Source organism: Podarcis muralis, chromosome 2 (genome assembly GCF_964188315.1).
Source record: "Podarcis muralis chromosome 2, rPodMur119.hap1.1, whole genome shotgun sequence".
NCBI classification, from domain to species: domain Eukaryota; kingdom Metazoa; phylum Chordata; class Lepidosauria; order Squamata; family Lacertidae; genus Podarcis; species Podarcis muralis.
The window spans coordinates 77,784,673-77,806,050 of record NC_135656.1 but is presented as its reverse complement, the minus strand read 5'-3'; the positions used below and the strand labels follow the sequence as shown (position 1 = coordinate 77,806,050).

Here is a 21,378-nt window from a genome sequence, read left to right as displayed (position 1 = left end):
AATGAAAGTTCTGCTGCCTCAGACCAAGAATCCATCTAGACAAGCATTTTGCTTCTGACAGAGGCTCCCCCAAACAGCCTGATGGCATTAGTACTTTCTCACCCTTCAGCAACTGGTATTTACTGGCCTGCTACATCTGAATCTGAAAGGTCAGTCTTGTCTTTGCAGGTTTCATTTGTCAATACTGATTAATCACAAACAATGCTAGTGTGGAATTTCCTTGTCCAGAGTGCCAGCTACCTATGCCCTTTTCTAGGACACACATTCTCTCCCCTGCCCCTTCATTTTTTTTATTTGCCTCAACGGATTTGGCATTCTGTCAGCACCGAGCTATTTGTATTTCTCTAAACCGGGGGTTGCTTTAAGGACATCAGCTAATAGTTACAAATGAGAAACTCACAGGCAACACAAAAACACACCTTGCAACCATTGGCCAAAGTTCAGTTTGGGGGAGTCAGAAGCCTTCTGGTGCCAGGGAAGGCCCATGGGCACCATGTTGGTGACACCTATTCTAAACCTTGAAATACTTGACCATATCAATATCTTCTTGTTTCTCGGTTTGGGTACAGTCCTGTTGACACCCAACTCAGTGTGCTATTAGGAAGAACTTTCTGCCAGTAAGAGCTGTTCAGCAGTGAAACGGTCTACCTCAGGAAGTTGTAGACTCTCCTTGGAGGTTAGATGACCATCTGTCATGGATGCTTTAGTTGAGATTCCTGCATTGCAGGGGGTTGGACTAGATGACCCTCAGGTCCCTTCCAACTCTGATTCTATGATGTGTTTCATCACATTTTAAAGCCATCTAAGCTAGAGGCATCATGTGGCAGTACCCCAGATTAAGGCTCCCAAGATTTCCCAAACTGCTATATTCAATCATATACACTCCCAAGTACTCAACAAAAAACCCATTGAAACAAAAAGCCCGCCATCAGCTTCTCATGAACTTGCGGACTCTTTCAATTTGGAATAAATGCAACAGAATGTGGGCATTAGGAAGTAGCTGCATTCAGTATACCTCTAATCTGTGTGATGCTTACATCTTGTGAGAGAAGTGGATGCCATGAATCAGTTGGGTGTCACCCTATGAAGGGCAGAGTGTAATGAAGGGAGAATGATTTGGAGAACATGGCTGATTTCTGCCAGCAATTGCTGGGGCGACTGTGAAACTTCCTAGTCCTTCTGGGGCCATATTGCCCTTCTGTTGCTTCAACTTTCCACTCACTGAGCTGAATATGAATGACACTTGTTAATAAATCAGTTCTGGATGTTCTTCTGTCGGTGCTGTTGTTCATATTTTGTCATGCCCTCGATGGAGCATGGTACTAAAAGCCAAATACAACATACAATACAGTGCAGCTCTATACTAGCAGAACCAAAGAGTAAGTGTTAATTAAATACTGCATAAAATTCTGTTTGCTTGTAGTTTGAACAGCTGTTAGACAAGCTGTTTTGCTCTACTGCCCTCTAATGGATAATGGAGGGAATACTAGCAAATTTGTCTCTTCCCCTCACAAGCTCTTAAATGTTCTTCAGTTGCGGCTACGTGCCTTTGGGTCATGCGTTAACCTTGCCCAGTACCTTAAAAATCTGAAGCCACGGTTTGTTGTTGGCTTACAAATCTTGATTTGTTTTAACTATGACATGGAGTTATGAGCAAACCCAGCACCTGTCTTTAACCATGGCCACACCTACGCAGATTTTATTGAGCTACAAAGGTATGTGACAAGAAAAATAAAAAAAAATTTGCACAAACAAGGCGTGGTTTGTCTGATCATGGTCCATTCCTGTGTTGTTTTTAAAAAGCGAGGGCTTAGGCCCGTTTTCAAACCAAGCCAATGGGCGGGAGGCGGGGAGAACCGGCTGTTTTGGAATTGACAGCAATGTACCCAAAATTTCCTGCTCCACTTTCAGCCAATATATTAGGAACAATTAGGAAACAATATTGTGCAATTTGCTTTTTGAACACCACATTCTCCAATGCTTTCAATTAAATGCTGCTTTTTAAGTGCTCCAAATTTAGGGAATATTCACTCTTTGTGATGGAATGGGTTTGGACTCAGAATCTGGCAGCAGAACTTTGCTCATGGGATGCTTCCGCAGGAAAAATGGACAGGAGACAATGTGATTTCTGCCGATTCCTCCTGCAAAGCTGGAAGCTGCAGTGGGGAAAGGGAATTGGGAAAAGCCTGTTTCTCCAGTGAGAATCTCCACTGGATCTGATGCAAGTAGAATGAATGCTTCAGTCCACAGAAAGCACCTTCTGGTTCCAACCCATAGGGGGGAAATTGGGAAATTTGGAAAGACCAAAGTGAAATACCTTTGTGGTTTAGATGCTGAACTCTACCACAGCTCTCATGCTCTCCTTTCTTTCATCACCATCTTGGTGGGGTAGCTGTTCCTGTAACTCTACCACTATACAGGCTTACATTACATTACATTACATTACATTACATTACATTAGGCTCTCCATGTGAAGCTTAAAGTGGGGAAAGTGAGTTTTCCTCAATATTTATATATGTACATATATTTTGGGGGAAACAACCCTATTCTCCCCACACTCTGCAGCATTCCTGCAACCGTTTCTGTCAGTCTCTCATTCTCTGGCCAAACAGCTCTTTGTACAGCTAAGCTCACCCCAAGCATCCTTCCAAGGGAGAGCAACCCCATTCCCCAACCTACCTCCTGAAGGTGGGGAACATCCACCCCAAGAGCCTTCTCCTTCCCAGGATTCAAGCACAGTTTATTGGCCCACCTAAACACCTAATGTTTAGAGGAGTTTATAATGTGTGACATTTTAATGTATTTTTAATCTTTGTTGGAAGCTGCCCAGAGTGGCTGGGGAGACCCAGCCAGATGGGCGGGGTACAAATTATTATTATTATTATTATTATTATTATTATTATTATTATTATTATTAATGACTGCTCCCAAAAGCTTCGTATACAGGGGAGTCTTTAGCATATGCGCCGCCGGACTGCAAAGATCTGCCCAGCGCCCTCAAGTCTGACAAACACCGCCGTTGTGAATGACAAGCGCCACCACTGGCACGGCACATCTTTGGTAAATGAGCGCACAAAGTCAAAAGTCCTTTAGTGAAACAGAAGGTATACATTTTGGTAATACCTAGGTATATATGTATTTTGTTTTTCTAGCTTGATCAAAATTATTTATTATTTCATAACAGGTAGATAGTTAAGAGCTTAGGCTGTTTCAGCGGCGGGCGCCTGGCACCCGGCCAGAATTTGGGGCCTGGGTGCCCTGCACCCCTTGCCACCACCCCCCGGTAAAGACGGCCCTGTTTGTATAAATGTTCAATAGCACTGGGGAGAGGATAGTACTCCGCAGAACCCCACAGGACAAGTGCCAGGGGTCTGAGGAACACTTACCCAGTGCTACTCTATAGTCACAACCCTGAGGATACAAACAGAACCACTGTAAAACAGTGCTTCTAATACTCATTTCACTATATCAGTCCAGAAGGATACCACGATCAATGTATTGAAAACCACGGAGAGATCAAGCAGAAGTAACGGGGTCACACTCCTGCCCCTCTCTCACAATAAAGGTTGATCAAGCCTGATTCAGCTCCCATACCAGATCTGAATTCAGATTGTGGTGGATCTAGATAATCTCATCCAGGAATACCTGCAGTAGCTCCATAATCACCCTCTCTGCCATCTTCAGTAAGTAAGGGGTCAGACGTATGACATATACAGAAAGCAGAAAGAAAGAAAGATCCGTAGGCAGTTTTAAATAGAAAATACTTTACTGGGCAGGGGTTTTTTTTAGTTAAACACAATGCTTTATAAAACTGGTAATGTAAGAAATAAGTTATTATTTAAAACTTTACATCCATGAGATACATGGCCATTAAAGACCAGATACATGATACTTCGCAGAGGGAAGGAATCTCACTAGCATGTTCAACATCGCCACTGTGGTTTGGAGTTTCAGGTTTAAGAAAGTAGCTCAAACAGCTATTGTGCATTCTGCAGTTCAGTGCAGGAGAAACACCGTGATTAATAATAAAACTTGAGTGTATTTCAGAGTTTAATGATAAATCCAGACAGATAAGGGATAAAGCCTACCAGAAACTTTTAGCTCTTTAGAATAAAATATTATACCACTCAAATCCCATTCAGCCCATTGGTGTTTTCACAAACTTATGGATTGTGCCATAATTTTAGTCAATTGAGCTTGAGCTGAAATCCAAAGAAAAGCACTGAACACAACGTTTCCCCTGAAGTGCAGATTCTATTTTCCATAAAGGAAACAGAGAAAAGAGTACAATGAGTCAGTGACTTTTTTTTGGATGGAATTTGTAGCAAAAGAAAGCAAGATGTTATGGAGGGGAACACTATAATTAGGAATAAACATATAAATCAGGGTTGACTAACCTATGGCTCTTCAAACGTTATTGGACTACAACTCCCACCAATTCTCACCATAAGCCATGCTGGCTGGGGTTCATGGGAACTGGAGTACAACAGGATCTGGGAGGATAGCCACCCCTGCTTTAAACTCAGAACTGCATAGAGTTCATTACACACACTATCTAAAACAGACTTGCCTTGACTGCTGAACACAGCTGATGTTCTTCCTCACTGTTCAGAGCATTAGATTTAACTCTGTGGCTAAATAGTGAAGGCAGCATGCAGAAAACAATTCATATAAAAAGCACAGTCCATAGCAAGGGTGTTGGATGCAAAGGGATATCAGAGCACAGAAACTGAAGTTAGATATCAAAGGAAGGTGCTGTTAGAACAAGCAGGAGTGTATTAGAAGTGTTACATATAAAAATATAAACATGTTAGGAAGGATATGCCACTAAGTGCTTCCGTTTGGTTTTTCAGGAAGAAAAAGTACACAGAATACACAATGTTAAGAAAGTCATTAAGGAGTCCTGTAATTTTCATTTGGTGCAAAGTTCTCTAGCTGGAAGATTAAGTCGACAGCAGCTTCAACATCTGGAACAATGTGGTTTGGTTCTACTAAAGCAGGATCAAACCTAAAATCCCTGTGCCCATGAAACACAGTCTCCGTTATGCACTCCCTCGTGTCAGAGGGCACCTCTGTGTGAGGGTTGTAAACTCCGGTGCAAACAAGGACAGACCTACAGCTTGTGGCAGTCGCAGGTGCTAATTCACTTTCCCAAGTGTTTTCGAGTTCTTCTTCCTGAGAGACTGTGGCAGATCTTGAGCCCCCGGCAGCTTTGGCCTGGATACGTGCCTTGGAACCTCGTCTCGAGTTCTTTTCTTGAAGGTAGCGGTTGTAAAGATTAGCACCATAAATATCTGTCATTAGGTTATCCCTAGGGAGTCAAGAAAGTTACATCAGCATAAACATATTTCGGGTATATGCGCAATGCACCTGCTGATAGAGCTTGCTATTTCCATTATTACAGTGCACAGACTCTCCTCTGCATACTGCAGTCCACGGGCTTTACAAGTGCACACTTCTAAGCTCCCTTTCTGGACATCTCACCCCTGGTCTAGCAGCTCTGTGGATCTAAAGCCCAATGAACTGTGTCTCAGAGGGTTTCTCCTTGCCTTTGGGAAAATAAACTTCACCCTGGTTCATAGAATCTTTTGTACATCCAAACAAGACAAGAGGAATGACATGAAAACCAACAAATACTATAATATTAGTGAAATATGCACGTGTTACAGGTTCACACATTTTACCACATTTAAGCCATTCATACTTTTCACACACATCCCCACACTGAACCAGTATAGCCAAGGCTGCATATATTTTGCCAGATGGCAACAGAAGTCAAGAAGCTGACATATCGGAATCTTAATATTTTTAAGGTGTCCCCCCCCAAAAAAAAAACTTATCACAGGAGTGAAGGCTGAAAAGCATGAGCAGGATGTGAGGAAAAGAGAGGCTGACAGTGACTGAGAGCAGAGCTTCAGTGTCCTCCAGAGCTCTCTACAGCAGCAGAGGTCTCCTCTGATGGGCTTCTTTCACTCCACTGCAAGCCAATATATTCCCAGTAGAGAGCGGATGTAATTAGACTTCATTAACAGAAAGCAAAATGAAGCTCAAAGCCATCTCAAATCTGAATAAGTATCCCAGCATCAGTGATTAACCAAAAAGGCATAAGTGAAAGTGATTGTGATGCAGTCCTCCCAAGGTGAAATTAGCATGATTTGGCCCATGATCTTTCAACACCACGTGAACTAAAAGACAAGCTTATGCAGATAATTAGGATCAAGTCCCACTGAACCCAGTGAGACTTTCTTCTGAGAAAACATGCAGAGAAGTTGGCTGTAACTGCTTAAGCAGACAGAAGCAGGTGACTTTATTTGCCACTGACCACTGATGAAAAGATCTGAAAAAGGAGGTTTCAGATTCACCAGGAGCCAGACATTGTACAGCTATATAGCAGATTCTTTCACTTATTTACTGCCTGGCTAAAATTGAAAAAGGAAGGGTGGTTTTGACAATCTGCAATGTCACTGGATAAGTTTTAAACAGGTTTTCAGGGGGAGAATCACATTTATTTATTCCAGTCCCTTACCACTTTTAAACTTCGTAACAATAGCCTACCTAAAACGTTCCCCTTCTCAACTGACTGACAAATCATGAGTTTTGACTCATTCATTTTAACAAGTTTTATGAGTTGCTGTTTGCAACAGGAATATATTTACGATGAGAAACATCTTACCCAATGGCATAGAGGGTTTGAATAGGCTTCTTCCATTGTTTTGCAGTTGCTTGTGTCCTGATCAGGTATTCTGCATAGTGATATGTCAGTTCGCTTGGCTTTCCCATCAAAGCCTCATATTTCAGCTCTTTGCCAGTGATCTTTTTGTAAATGTTTTCCAAACAAACCATGAATGTTCCATGCCCAAACCTAAAATATACAGAAAATAAAGCTTTGTCAGCGAGAATGAATGGTTAGCCAGGATAAAAACAAAATATCACATAAAAAGGGAAAGCCATTTGTCCAACTTCTATTGGGGTAGATTGTGAAGGCTGAATTAATTCCATTCCATTTTACATAAATAGGCAGGTGAGTTGCTAACACACATGCACTATGCTATCCATTTTTTAAAAAGCAGTGTTTGTTGGTCTCTTAAAAAATCCCGGGCAGTGGTGGGCATATCCACTAGTTGCATATATTTTGTAGTGATGGGAAACCCCCCTCACCCATGAACATGGCAAATTAAACTATACCCCTAAATCAGAAAATAGTAGTTCAGTTAATTCCAAGCACAATTACAAATCAAAATGGGTCCTGTTCCCTATAACATTACTGGGAATGGAGAAGCACAACCCTCCTCAAACCTGCTTCCCTGGAAACAGTAGATGTGTTAGTGAGAAATCTTCATCTCATCCTCCCCACCCCACCCCCTGCAACCTGCAATGCTCCTATGACAGGGACCCAAGCACTGGGTGTTTAACAGGCATCATCAGGAGCGTGAAAGGGATTGTTTTTGGTTCTGAATTAGTCTTCCCACTGACAGAGAAACAGCCAGGTAAGTGCACAGACTGATGGGATGGGATAAGTTCTCTTCTGGCTCAGATTTTAATCCAAGCTGAGGTATTTCCAGAAGTCATAATGCTTGCCTCATAAGTAAGTTGAGCATTATGGATCAGTGAGGCCCACTCTTCGAATCAAGGAATTATGAATGTTTGTGACACTGATGATATATTTTCGGTGTTGTATGCTGACAAGCTCGGTGAACTCTTCAGATACCAAGAGTTCTCCCTTGCTGTTTGTACATATCTTGAAAAATCTGCAAGCACTCACTGCCCTTGCCCTACCTTGGAGACTGGGCTTCAGCCATCCACATTAGATCCATGTTGCAAGCCAGTACAGGAATGTGTGGGTGAGTTGCCTGAGCATATGGATTCCCAGGATAGCCACTTGTCAAAAGAACATCTATGATCAACTGCAGGTTCGTTTCCCATCTCACTGGCTCACCAAATAGAACAATCGCTACAAGGCAATCAACAGGGACACCAATTAGGTACACAATTCTACACAGCTACCACAGTGTAACAATTCTGTCCTTGTTACGCTCCATGAGATGGTACAAAGCCCGAAATAAATAGAGCAGAATTCCACTGAGTAGTAACTTATTTGCAGCTATATTGTCTTCAATCAACTTTCGTCTTCAGAAATTCATGAAACAACTCCAGGGTCCATTGTTACCTTCATTCCATTCTTTCACTAATGCTTGATCAGTGTCTGTCTGAAGTGGGCTGCTTCTACATACACATACACACACACACACACACACACACACACACACAAACACGTTTCAACATATAGGATTTTCTCCACAAAGATGGCAACCCTGTATGTGCATGGAGATATGGCTGACAGATGTGTCAATTATCAATGTGGCAGGGCTAGAACTGTGCATTCCCACAGGCCCATCTATGTGTTGGGTGCCCACATGTACTGAATGCCTGAACAGGACTAGACTATTGTACAAAGGTGCAGCAAGACTTTACATCTTTCATGTTAAGTTAACACACCCCTAGCTAAGATTTTGTCAATCGCTTCAGAATGCCACATGGCAAGTGCTACATAAATGAAATTAATAATGGTGATAGTAATTTCTGTAGTATGGAATATGGTTTTGGAAGATTTGTTTACGTATGTAAGTTGTTTTATACAGCAGTTTTTAGTAACCGTCTTTTTTTTCTGGCCAGGGAGAGGGTGGGCGTTTAGTAAGCTAATGCCTAGTCCAGTGTTTCCCAACCTTGGGCCTCCAGTTGTTTTTGGACTACAACTCCCATCATCCCTAGCTAGCAAGACCAGTGGTCAGGGATGATGGGAATTGTAGTTCAAAAACAGCTGGAGGCCCAAGGTTGGGAAACACTGGCCTAGTCAACTAGTGACACAACCAGCACAGGTCATAGGGTCTACCTCCTTGCTTTCAAGTTCTAATTTGGAATAGGGATTGTAAAGCTAAGACTTAGATAGCACTGACAGCATCATGGCTTAGCCTAGAATGGCAGTGTTACAAGAGAACCTACTGAAAGGAGACAAATAGGTAAGTTAGTGTTAAAGAGCAAGGGAATATAAACTCTACATGCCAAGTGCTATGCGCCTACCAGTCAGGTTCATCACAACCGGCCCCTGAGGCCATCAAAGTAGTATGTTTTTTTAAAGCCACCATGCATTCTACTTCACTTAGAAATCATGGGCTGCAGGACATACTGACCCTCAATCTTGGGAAGTTCCACTTCAGGCGGATGCTGCAAAGGGGGGGAAAAAACAAGCTATCATTACTAAGAAAAGTATCCTGGGGTTTTTCTTTGACTCTGACAGGCACACAAGTCCTGTTCAGATGTACCGTAATTCTTCGCATGCCCACTTACATTTCTAAGAAATAAACGTATACCTATTACAGCAACAAGGAACTGGAAAGGCACCTCTGTTGTTGAAAAGTACTTGCTGCTGGTGGTTGCTTTGGCTTCATATCCTGCTTCCATAGCAGCTGAAACAATTGCTTGAGCCCCTTCACTCACTAATGCAAATCCCTGCTATGTGTTTTAGGGGGGCAAAATTGCCTCAAAACGAACACTTCCCTCCTCTAGGTCTAGTGCAGCATTGCCTTGCATGCTCAGGACGTTTGCATATTACCATTGTGCCCAAATGGATTTTACCCTTTGCACAGTACTCAGCAACACAATATCCTAAGTGTAAGGATGAGATAGCACTGGGGTGTGGGAAGATGCCGTTGTGCATTTCATTCTCTTCTCTATTTAAAAAAACACACATTTTAATAACAATCAAAGTCATTTTGTTGTCAAGAGAAACAAAAATCCTGCACTCCCTTCACAGTTAAAATTCACAATTTTCATGATGGGATTCAAGCACACACTTTTCATCTGATTATTCCTTGCAGGCTTGTGATACCATCCTCAAAACAGGCCAGACAAATTAACTTATTATAGAAACCCCATGAAATTTGATCATCCTCTTCCACTTCCTTTCCTTCCCCCAAAACGAACTTAGATGTGTGCGCATGCGCACTCCAGCATAAGGAAGAAAGGACACACACTTAAGAAAGAGTGACCTAAAAAAAAGTTTTACAAGGTAATGCAGCTACACATGACTACTTTCCACAAAGGAAACGAGGAAGTACAGGTAATTAAAGGGCTGGTCAGTGTCCCAGCCCCTTCCTCCTGAACTAGTCTGGTTCAGTTCAACTCTCCTGTCCTCTTCAACCTGACACAATATTTGGGCAATGCTTTCATTAGTTCTTGGAAACATTTCCTCATGTTTCTACTCTGCTCTTTTCATTGCAGCCTAATCTATTGTGAGATCAGTCAATATTGGGTAACCTTCAGAACAAACTGTACAACCTTTTAAATGCTGTGGACAATATACAGGCAATTAAATTTGTCTTTCATTTGTCTATATAGCAACTGCTTGGAAATAGGTTTTGTGGAGTTAAGCTAGTAGAACATCCTAAATTTATGAGCACATGAACAGCGGTCAGAGAGACTTCAAGGGCCAAACCAGGCTGTTAGGTAGGACATTTTTGTTAAGGTCAATACAAAGCTCTCAAATCAATTATTAAGAGAAATGATCTTTAGTTAAAAATATACTTACTGAAACTTTAGGTCTTCTGTCATGGTCAACCATGTCCAATAAGGGGAAGTTTTCTCGCAGCCTGTCGATTGTAATAGGCTGACAAAATCCAACACTAGCAATGTATTTGGTTATGGATAACAATACAATTTTATTGCAACATTTTCCTGGAATGTACATTTCTGCTTTATGAAACAAGCAATAAATTTGATTCGGCAGCAACTTCTTTTTTTCCAAGCCACACAACCAAGAATTACTACTACTACTACTACTACTACTACTACTACTACTACTATTTTAGGATCCACTCCTGCTGTATTCATTCCCTGCAGCCAAGACAAGAACCCACAATGGCTTCAGAACGAGCTTGCAGTCTCCCTTTCACACAAACACACAGCATAACCACAACAGTGACTGGACAGCTGTTAGCGGCAGCCTCTCTGTGTAAGCCAGATATGGCCTGCTCAAAGAGAGCGAGAAACCGAGGCAACAACCAGGAACTGGAAAGGTTAATAAAGAAAATAGGAAATGTTTCCTCTTCTTTGCCTGCCCCTCATTTCCCCGTTATATATTTCAAGACCACACTTAAGAGCTGACTGATTTCATCAGAGTTCATGGACAGCATAAACTACAAGATGCACCTATTAATCACTGTAAGAAAAAACCAAAAACCAAAAGCTTTTTGCATATACAGTGGTACCTCTGGTTACGTACTTAATTCGTTCTGGAGGTCCGTTCTTAACCTGAAACTGTTCTTAACCTGAAGCACCACTTTAGCTAATGGGGCCTCCCACTGCTGCCACCGCGCAATTTCTGTTCTCATCCTGAAGCAAAGTTCTTAACCCGAGGTACTAATTCTGGGTTAGCGGAGTCTGTAACCTGAAGCATATGTAACTTGAAGTGTATGTAACCCAAGGTACCACTGTAACCTGGAATAAGCTACATCTTCCAAAGGATACTGCTTAGCAATATCAAGAAGAGGCCCTTGTCCAGACACAAGAACACATTTGTCATGGTAACGTCTGAACATTCGCAAAGGACTGTGGGACATCATGACTTGGTCTTGGGAAATCTGTGAGAGAACGAATGGGAGATCAGTTCCTTAATTAATATGCTCTCTTTTACCTTGGACATCTTTGCTCATGAAAATAGTACTGAAAAATTAATTCAGATCAGATTTCTGTTTTCACAGTACACAACCAGTGCTTAAAATAGTTCTTGCCTCAGTCTCTCTCCACACCCAGCATCTGATTCTTGTTTCAGAGGTAAGGTTTAAATTAAACCATATACAAAACAATAATGAGAAAACAGCTTACAATTCATGAGGTTAATGTTACTTGGATAGAAGTACACACAATTTGCTCTGTAAAACATGAAGCTGATAAGTATTTTAATCCCCTAAGAGAAACCCCTGAAATGATTCGGAAGATATTGCATCTATTTTAAAAGACACCTGTAAGATTTGGAACTGAGATTTAAAGTTGTTGTCTTTATGAAGGCAAGACAAGAACTACTGAACTAAGTAGACTATTTATAAAACAGAAATATTCCTTCATTATTCATGTGATTTAAAAACCCACCCACCCACACACATACACATACAAAAGGCGTTAAAATTACTCACTGGCACTCCAAGAATATGAGACAACTGGTCTGCTTTCTTCTGACGAAGGCAGTTTCCTGCATTTGTGACAAATACTACAGGAACCGAAAACTCTCCCTGAGAATTAAGCAGTTTTTGAAAGGCTTTTCTTGCGCCTGGAATTGGTGTCTTTCCTCGTACCAGTACTCCATCAATGTCAAACAGAAAGCCAAAGGTAGGTTGTATGTTGAGCTGAAATAAAAGAAAGCTTGCATTCATGATACAGTCATACCTCGGGTTACAGACGCTTCAGGTTGTGCGTTTTCAGGATACGGACGCGCCGAAACCCGGAAGTACCAGAACAGGTTACTTCCGGGTTTGGGCGCTCGCGCAGAAGCACTAAATCGCACTTTGCACATGTGCAGAACCGCCGGATCGCAACCTGTGCATGCGCGGTGCTGCAGGTTGCAGATGCTGCGGGTTGCGGACATGCCTCCCGCACAGATCACGTTCGCAACCCGAGCGTCCACTGTACTATTTATTTGTTTGTTATATATCTCCTGCCTTTCCTCCATGTGTGGTTCTCCCTACCACCACCACCGTAAATCCCACGTTGGTGTAACTTCTAAGGTTTAGCAATAACATTCTTTGGCCATGAAAAGCCATTTTGTTAGACAACATTTTAAGACATGTTTGAAGAATGAAATGGATGCGTATCAGATAAAGAACAATTAAGCTGGGGTTAATGCCAGAGGCCAAATGCTATATATGCTATAAATATTTCCAGTTAAATTAATTATGTGATCTGCTTCATCTCAACCTACACTCAAATAATATATTATTCCTTCTAAACCAGTTTGTAATGTTAGAAAGGGTGCAGTTGGCAAGAAATTAACAACAACAAAATATTTATTTAGGTCAGTCAGCAAATCTTCCACTAATGGCTTACAGGACTAAGGAAGCACCAAACAAACACTAAGATGTTACTAAGGCCAAGCAGTATGTGGACTCGCACAAGTTTAAAAAGCAGCTCCAGAGTCGGTGTTGGGAAGACTGCTCCTTGGAAATGGATAATACGTAATTACGTGTGCTGCTTGCATATTCTCACATGCATAAAGGAAATTACCAGCTCAGTGATATTGCCCCTCTTTGAGGTTTCCTTGCAAAAATATACTTTTGTTTTCCTAGGATAGTGAGAAATGTCTTGGCCTCATCTTTAAAATCAACCTGTTTCCAATGTTAAGGGGGTGAGTGTGCAGTTGCTTACAAAGCCAAAACGGCATCACGGCAAGAGGTGCAGATATGGAGGAGATCTTGAGATTTCCACAGGTATAAAGATTCTTTTAAAAAGTAAAAAAAAAGGGCCAGAAAGCCCAAAACACAGGAGAATTCATTCTGTGTGCTTGTGAGTAGATGGGGGGGGGGAGGAGATGATTCAGCTGCTATGCGAAAGAAAGTGTTATATTATTGGGACTAAAGGAGAATCAAAAGGCACTGGCGGAAGAAGGTGGGTGTGGGCACAGCGCCCCAGGTGTCATCCAGGGGGGTGACATTTGGCGTGCCGCCCACCCATGACTCACACTCCCACGCCTACCGTGAGCAAAGCGGCGCAAGCCATCGGGGGAAGCGGGAGCTGCTGCGCCATTTTGCCGCTTTGCTCGCGGTAGGCGTGGGAGTCCAAGTCACAGGCAGGCGGCGCACTGAATGTCACCCCCCCCCCTTTGCACCAGTGGCAAAGCAGCTCCCCCCTTCCCCCGGCGGCTCACGGTAGGCGTGGGAGTCGCAGGAAGGCACCCTCCACGCCCCGTCCCCCTTGGGAGCGCGCCTGCCCTGGGCATTACAGGCATATACTCCGCCAGTGTCAAAAGGTAAAATTTTCAGTCTCCATTTCTTCCATATGGTCAAATCCGATTCTAGAAAATGTCTTCTCGTGTCTTGTTGTCCATTTTCTAATAAGGGAGTGAATGCATAAAGTCCTGGAACAGTTTTTAATGAGATTCTAGGCTGGATTAACTTCTACTGGGAATATAGTCAGCAAGCAACACAATCTGCAGATCTTAAGGATTTAGTCTCTCTTTCCTCAGAATAGTGTAATCAAAATGGAAAGAAAATTAAGTTTAACTTTTCTGGCAACATAAGCTGATTTTCCTCTCTCACGAAAAGCTTAGAAGGAGAATCACTACATTTCAGCTAGAATAGACTAGTACAAACACAGCATACACATTAAAACATCTGATCAAGGAAGTATTCAAATTAAAATCTGGTTATTTTTAAAGGTCATACTTTCCCTGACAACAAGGTACGGACATGTTTCATTAGAGCCAACTGCCGCTAGAATAAATATATTTTAAAAAATTTAAAAAATTGTCCAGTAGCACCTTAGAGACCAACTAAGTTTGTTCTTGGTGTAAGCTTTCGTGTGCATGCATGTGTGCATCTGAAGAACTGTGCATGCACACGAAAGCTTATACTAAGAACAAACTTAGTTGGTCTCTAAGGTGCTACTAAGGTCCGTATAGTTAAAGCTATGGTTTTCCCAGTAGTGATGTATGGAAGTGAGAGCTGGACCATAAAGAAAGCTGATCGCTGAAGAATTTATGCTTTTGAATTATGGTGCTGGAGGAGACTCTTGAGAGTCCCATGGACTGCAAGAAGATCAAACCTATCCATTCTTAAGGAAATCAGCCCTGAGTGCTCACTGGAAGGACAGATCCTGAAGCTGAGACTCCAATACTTTGGCCACCTCATGAGAAGAGAAGACTCCCTGGAAAAGACCCTGATGTTGGGAAAGATGGAGGGCACAAGGAGAAGGGGACAACAGAGGACGAGATGATTGGATAGTGTTCTCGAAGCTACCAGCATGAGTTTGACTAAACTGCGGGAGGCAGTGGAAGACAGAAGTGCCTGACATGCTCTGGTCCATGGGGTCACGAAGAGTCGGACACGACTAAACGACTAAACAACAAAGGTGCTACTGGGACATTTTTTAAAAAAAATTAAAATATATTTTGACTGAGTCAGACCAACACGGCTACCTACCTGAATCTGCCGCTAGAATAATTCAGTAAATTACCATCTGTTCATGCAAAGGTTTCAATGCTTCATCAATAGCTCTGAGTTTGTCACAATATTCTCAAAAATATTTTGTCCCTGTCTGACATTACAACATCAAGCTATGGAAGGTGGAAGCATTCACAGTTGTAAACACCGCTGTGTCCTTACTGCAATCTGCCACTCACAGCAACAAAGGAAACTCCTCCAGGATCTGTCTGCTCCATCCCTTTTCAAGTTTAATGCCACAGTGCTTGTGGCTGTGCCACACAGATGCACAAAGGAGACAAGGGTTCAGTTCACAAGGGTGGCTGAATTTAAGTAGCTGTGTTTTTTTTTAGTAACATTTGAATTTATAAGAGTGTTTCAATGGTAACATCTCAACACACCACCAATCTACACACTTTATATTTCTTAAGTTTCTTGTTTACAGGTGGCGGCTATTTTAGGCACGTCCAACTGACGCATGATCACCAGTGTGTGGGTCCTCTTGGACCCAGAAGAAGGCAGAATGGGGGCAGAAAGAGGTGTGGGGCAGGGCGGTGGAACACTCTGCTAACACACACAGGGGCCAGAAACAGAGCCCCCGCATGAAATGGTTGCTGCCTGTAATTCTTTAGATCTGAACTCAGACTTCACACAAATTAGCATTCAGATTGCTTATTTATTTGAACTCTTTATATGTCACCCTTCATAATATTTATTCCATATTGATTTACACTGTACTTTTTTTTAATCCCAGGGCAGTTTACAGTTACACTTTTTCAGTTTCTGGGATCATGAAGATGGTTGCCAGTGCAGTGTGCAATGTTTGATTCACAACCACATACCCTGCATTTAGGTAAAAGATAAAGGACTCCTGGATGGTTAAGTCCAGTCAAAGGTGGGGTGCCGCGCTCATCTCGTTTTTCAGGCCAAGCGAGCTGGTGTTTGTCCACAGACAGCTTTCCAGGTCATGTGGCCAGCAGGACTAAACCGCTTTTGGCACAACGGAACACCGTGATGGAAACCAGAGCACACAGAAATGCCATTTACCTTCCCACCATAGCTGTACCTATTTATCTACTTGAACTGGTGTGTTTTCGAACTGCTAGGTTGGCAGAAACTGGGACAGAGGAACGGGAGCTCACCCTGTCGTGGGGATTCGAACCGCCGACCTTCCAATCAGCAAACCGAAGAGGCTCAGTAGTTTAGACCACAGTGCCACCCACTCCCTCCTTACCTTTTACCCTGTATATACAGCCATGCAGAGGTATTCAGGAACCATCCCAAAATACATGTAGAATGGTGAGGCTAATTTGGGATCAGAGTCTGAGTGAGAAGTAGTTAACCTAAACAAATAATCATTTCTCAAACTTATTTATTCACATAAAACATCTCAATCTCATGCTTCAACTTCCTATTGCCAAGAAAGAAAAAAATAACCGCTGCTGCACTGTGTGCATTTGCTATAATGTTGATTTATGTTAAATGAACTTTTTAATTGTTGATTTTTTCAGTGTTATGTTGTAGGGATATTATATTTTTTATAATGTATCATTATCATACCTCTGCATTTACACTGTTTTTATGTGAACTGCTTTGAACAAAGATTTATTTGTAGGAAATGCAGTATATAAATAATATGGCCATCAGTTCTTGCAAGGTATACAAGAGAGACAGGGAACCTATGGTCCTCCAGACATTGTTGGCAACCAAGCCCATTCAAGCTGGGCATTTAAACCAGCGCTATTCCAGAGCCTTTGAAAATCCCAGGAGTCTGCAGTTCAAATGCTCAGCTTGCATAACAAAACTAAAGCAATCACTGCAGGTGCAAACATATCCCAAATTTGCTTTTCTCTTCAGGATTACTCCATGCATATGTAAATAAAACTGAAACAAGCTAAGGGAATGTTTATTAAAAGATTAACCTGTTGCATAAGCAAGCCTCTTCAGCTGCTGGGGGTTGCTTCAACATTAATGTTAGTCTGTGATTCTGTGGCTATACTCTAGAGAAACAGCATGACAGGGAAAATAGCTGTTCTTGGTAATGGAAAAGGCAGCACATACTCAAATACCATTATTTTGTTTTATTTACACTGGAATCACTTTATTTTTTAAAGCATTTATTTATCATCTTTTTTTTTTTTTTAAAGGAGATAACTTCCTTTAAAAAGACACCTGAATATTAAAGCATTCACTCGCGTCCTCTCAAATCCAAGATCAGGACCCCCCAGCAACCATTGGGTGTTAAAAGCCTGCTGTTCTATGTAAAAAAACAAATTACAGGAAACAATGTATGACTACTGAGGTCAAGCATTATTAGAATGACATATCTAGGTCATGTATTCTAATGTTGTATCTAGACTGTCAACCAAGTAGCATGGGCACTTCATTTTGACAAGGAAACTCCTTTGGGAAATGACTGTAGCTTAGTGGCACAGCATGTGCTTTGCATGCTGAGGTCCCACATTCAGCTCCATTGAATGTCCACATAGGACTGGAAGAGGCTCCTGCCTGAAAATATGGAAAGCTCCTGCAGGTCAGTGGGTAGTCAAAACTAGGTTTGGTGACCTCTTAGCCATTTTATTGACAGCTGCCCATATGGAGATAGTCAGATGTTGGGAAACTGGCACTGACCTGAACATGGATTCTTGGTATACCAGAGTAAGGTCAATGACATTGGCTGAGAAACATACAGCCCTATGCCTGTTTATTCAGAAGTTAAATACTATGTAGCTACTAAGCAAGTGTTCTACATACTTATATTTTAAGTATGTGGTCATGCTCAGCGTCCTTAAGTAGAGGGCAGGCCACACCAACCACAAATTCTTAATTTCCCATTTGTTCTGCAAAGCAAAAGTGCTCCATGACCAAAGATTCTGGATTATGCTTCTGCGCAGCAAGAAGATTGTGTTTTAACTGCCAAGAGTTACATATTAATTGCTATGGCAACCTATTAGTATATATACTCATACAGAAAATCTACCAACAAGACAGGAATTGGAACCAGCCCTTTTTCTACCATGTCACTTTCTCATTCCAGAATTGAGAAGTACTAACAAGAAAAAGAACATGTTCCAGGGGGTGACTCCTCATTCCTTCACATGCTTAAGACCAGTCTTGACACCACAGGTGAAGAGAAGAGTAAATTAAAAAAAAGAAGCTGGAAAGGGGGGGGGGAGTAGGCTGGTATGCACCATTAGGCAACTACGAAGGCCCTAGCACATTGTGAGAACTCACCACTGCACAGCAGCATTGCTTCTCAGCAGGCAGGCAAGCAAGCAAGCAATGTTGAAGATGACCAGGACAGACTCCATTCACCAACTGAGATCTAAGCAGCACAGGGGGATTCAAACCCAACCACTGCCTGCCCAAAGTTGTGTCGAGTTGGCAGATGGCTTTGTACTTGTCTCTGATGCTAAGCCAGGTGAGCAAGTAGCAGAGGTTGGTTCAAGGACCCACCACACACTTTCTGCTCCCCCATCTGCTCCCTCTGGCTGCTGCCCATGCTTGCTTGAGAGACCAAACACAGAAGCACAGAAGACTTGCGTTGAATCTGCCTCCCCTAGGAGGAAGATTTGCACCCAAAAGTGTGCAGCAGCAGCAGCATCCCATCTCGAGGATGGACATTTTCTTATATGAAAAAAGGAAACAGAAGTGATGGTGGGGGTGGGGGTGGGGAGATGAAATGAGAGGTCCTAGTGGTGCAGCAGTAAAACTGCTATCACATTTGCAAAGCTAAGCAGGGTTAAGTATGGTTTCAAACTGGATGGCAAATGGGCGTTTTGAGATTCCAGCATTGCAGGGGGTTGGACTAGATGCCCCCAGGCTCCCTCCCAACTCTGTGATTCTATGATGAAAGAAAGAAAGAAAGAAAGAAAGAAAGAAAGAAAGAAAGAAAGAAAGAAAGAAGGAAGGAAGGAAGGAAGGAAGGAAGGAAGGAAGGAAGGAAGGAGACAGGAAGGGGAAAGAGGCAAAAAGAAGAGGCAGGTACCTTGAAAAGAATGAACGGTTAATGAAATGCCCTGCCCCACAACAACAAAAATTTCCAGCCCGTTAATTCACATAAAAGGTGCCTTTCAGTGGCCAATCAGCATTTCCAAGGAACTTACGAAAGAGGAGGAGGAGGAGGTGGCGGCGAGGGAGCAGACTAAGAGCACAAAACAAACAAAGCAGCAGCTCAAGTTAAAAGTTAATACAGCACTAAGCTAAGACCATGAAGCCTCAAAGGAAGGAAATCAGACCCCTTTCCTCTTCCCCCTTCTCGGTTCCCTCCTCCTCCTCCTCAGCTCCTTTCGTTTTTCTTTCCTTTTTGTTTAAGAAACAGTCCAATCCCTCCATCAACCGCTCCAAAAAGAAGCTCGGAGAGGGAGGGAGGCCGCCCCATCCCATGCCCGCTGCCCGAAGCCCAGGAGCAGCTCCAGCTCCAGCCCTGCGCCCCCGACCCCTACTCAGTGCAGCGAGGTACCTGCGAGCCCGCCTCGCTCTTCCCCGGGGCGGCAGGAGCAGCCGAGGCGGCGCCGGCGCTGCAAAGCCTTCTCAGTCCCGGAGGTGGCCGAGGCCGGCGGAGGAGGAGCGGCGGCAGCAGCAGCATTCCCCTCATGGCGGACCCTTCGCGGAGACGGAGCTCCCAGCCCGGCGGCGGCCCCTCCGTCGGGTCTCGCTCCTGCCAGTGTCCAGTCGGGCGCCGGCGCCGCGCCGGGCAGCAGCGACAGCCGACACCGGCTTCGCCTCATTCCCCGCCGGCTCCTCCTCCTGCCTACGCTGCAGCCCCGCGGGGTGGAGCCTGCTCGACTTGCCCCGCGGAGCTTCCTCGCCGCCTCCGCGTTTCGCCAGCCAGGCCGCGGCTTCTTCAGCGCCGCTCTCGCTTGGCAAAAGTTCCAAGTGTAAGGCAGTGTTTTCTCTCTCTCTCTCCCCCCGCCCCAGCCCGCGTTTCTTCCTATTTATTTATTACATTTTTATACCTTTTTCTTCCAAGGAGCTCAAGGTGGTGGACAGGGTTCCATAGCTCCTCCCAACAACCCTGTGATGGAGGCAAGGCTAAGAGATGGCGAGCGGCCCAAGGTCACCCAGTGAGCTTCATGACTTGGTGGGGATTCAAACTCTGGTCTCCCCCAGAAATGTTATTAAGAATTAGGTAAGAATAGATTGATTATGGGTAAAGGTGTAAAATTTAAGGCTAAATTGCGTTAAGATAAATTATGGAACTAAATTTGAGAAAGAGGGAAAGGACTTGCTGAAACAACTAATTGAACTAGAATACAAAAAGGGAGGTGAGAGGAAGTCAAGGAAATAAGCAAATGAAAGATAAGGACATGAAAATACTGGTTCTTTTTTTTTTTCTTTAAATGTTTTTGCTTTTTAAATGTTTTTGTTTTTTATTTCATAATGTTTTGTTGTTTCTTTTTTATTGTATTTTTTCTTTATCTATTTTTGAAGCTTTGTATGTTTTTCTTTTTTTTGGATTTCTTAAACCCTAATAAATATTAAAAAAACAAAAACAAACTCTGGTCTCCCCCAGATCAGTCTAACGCTCTAACCATTAGGTCATGCTGGGTCTTTTTTCCCTTTTTTGTTTGCTGCAGCGGGTTACTGGCTTATATGGATTATCCCTGGTTATCTTATCCTCTGCCTCTAGCTCCCCACACTAATGCACATTGTTGACACAAAGGGGTAGGAAGGCAGAGGGAGAAATGGGAGTAATGGCAACCTGCAGCAGCAAGGCAAGGACCTCCCTGGTCCAAGACCATGCAAATCTACATTTCAAGCCCAATCTTATATACCAGCAATCATCAGCCTATTCAGGCCCAGGGCCCACATTTAACCCAAACACGCATTTGGGGGCCCTTTTCTTAATCCTTTCCTTTACATCTGCAAGGTGGTAGTCCTCCTGTTGCAACCAAGCTTGGATCTGGGCCCCACCACTTGAAGACCAGCAATGTATTTCTTTTTAAAAAACAAAAACCCAGTGTTCAATAACAATTTGCTTCCAGGCAGGTATATAAAGATTATAGCCTTACAGTAATCCTATAGGATTTCAGCATACATTACTCCTCTACACCCACACACCTGTTTTCTAAACTTCTGTTATTTCCTTCAAGGATTTTTAGAGCATCATTTTTTAATTTTATTTACTATAATGTTGCGAGCAAGCACAAGTTGCCTGAATGAAAAGGGACTGGTGGCATAGCTTCCATAC

At 42.9% G+C, this 21,378-nt stretch overlaps 1 protein-coding gene across 1 annotated transcript; it reads right to left on the bottom strand.

Moving 5' to 3' along the window:
* Nucleotides 1–3,747: 3,747 nt before the first annotated feature.
* LOC114591647 (haloacid dehalogenase-like hydrolase domain-containing 5) lies at nucleotides 3,748–19,933 on the bottom strand. Its single transcript, XM_028718947.2, has 8 exons — nucleotides 19,648–19,933; nucleotides 12,189–12,398; nucleotides 11,524–11,636; nucleotides 10,586–10,679; nucleotides 9,189–9,222; nucleotides 7,777–7,951; nucleotides 6,674–6,862; nucleotides 3,748–5,311 (listed from the first exon to the last, which is right to left on the bottom strand). The coding sequence occupies exons 1-8, from the start codon at nucleotides 19,780–19,782 to the stop codon at nucleotides 4,894–4,896; spliced, it is 1,368 nt and encodes a 455-aa protein (XP_028574780.2). The 5' UTR covers nucleotides 19,783–19,933; the 3' UTR covers nucleotides 3,748–4,893.
* Between the last annotated feature and the right edge of the window lie 1,445 nt (nucleotides 19,934–21,378).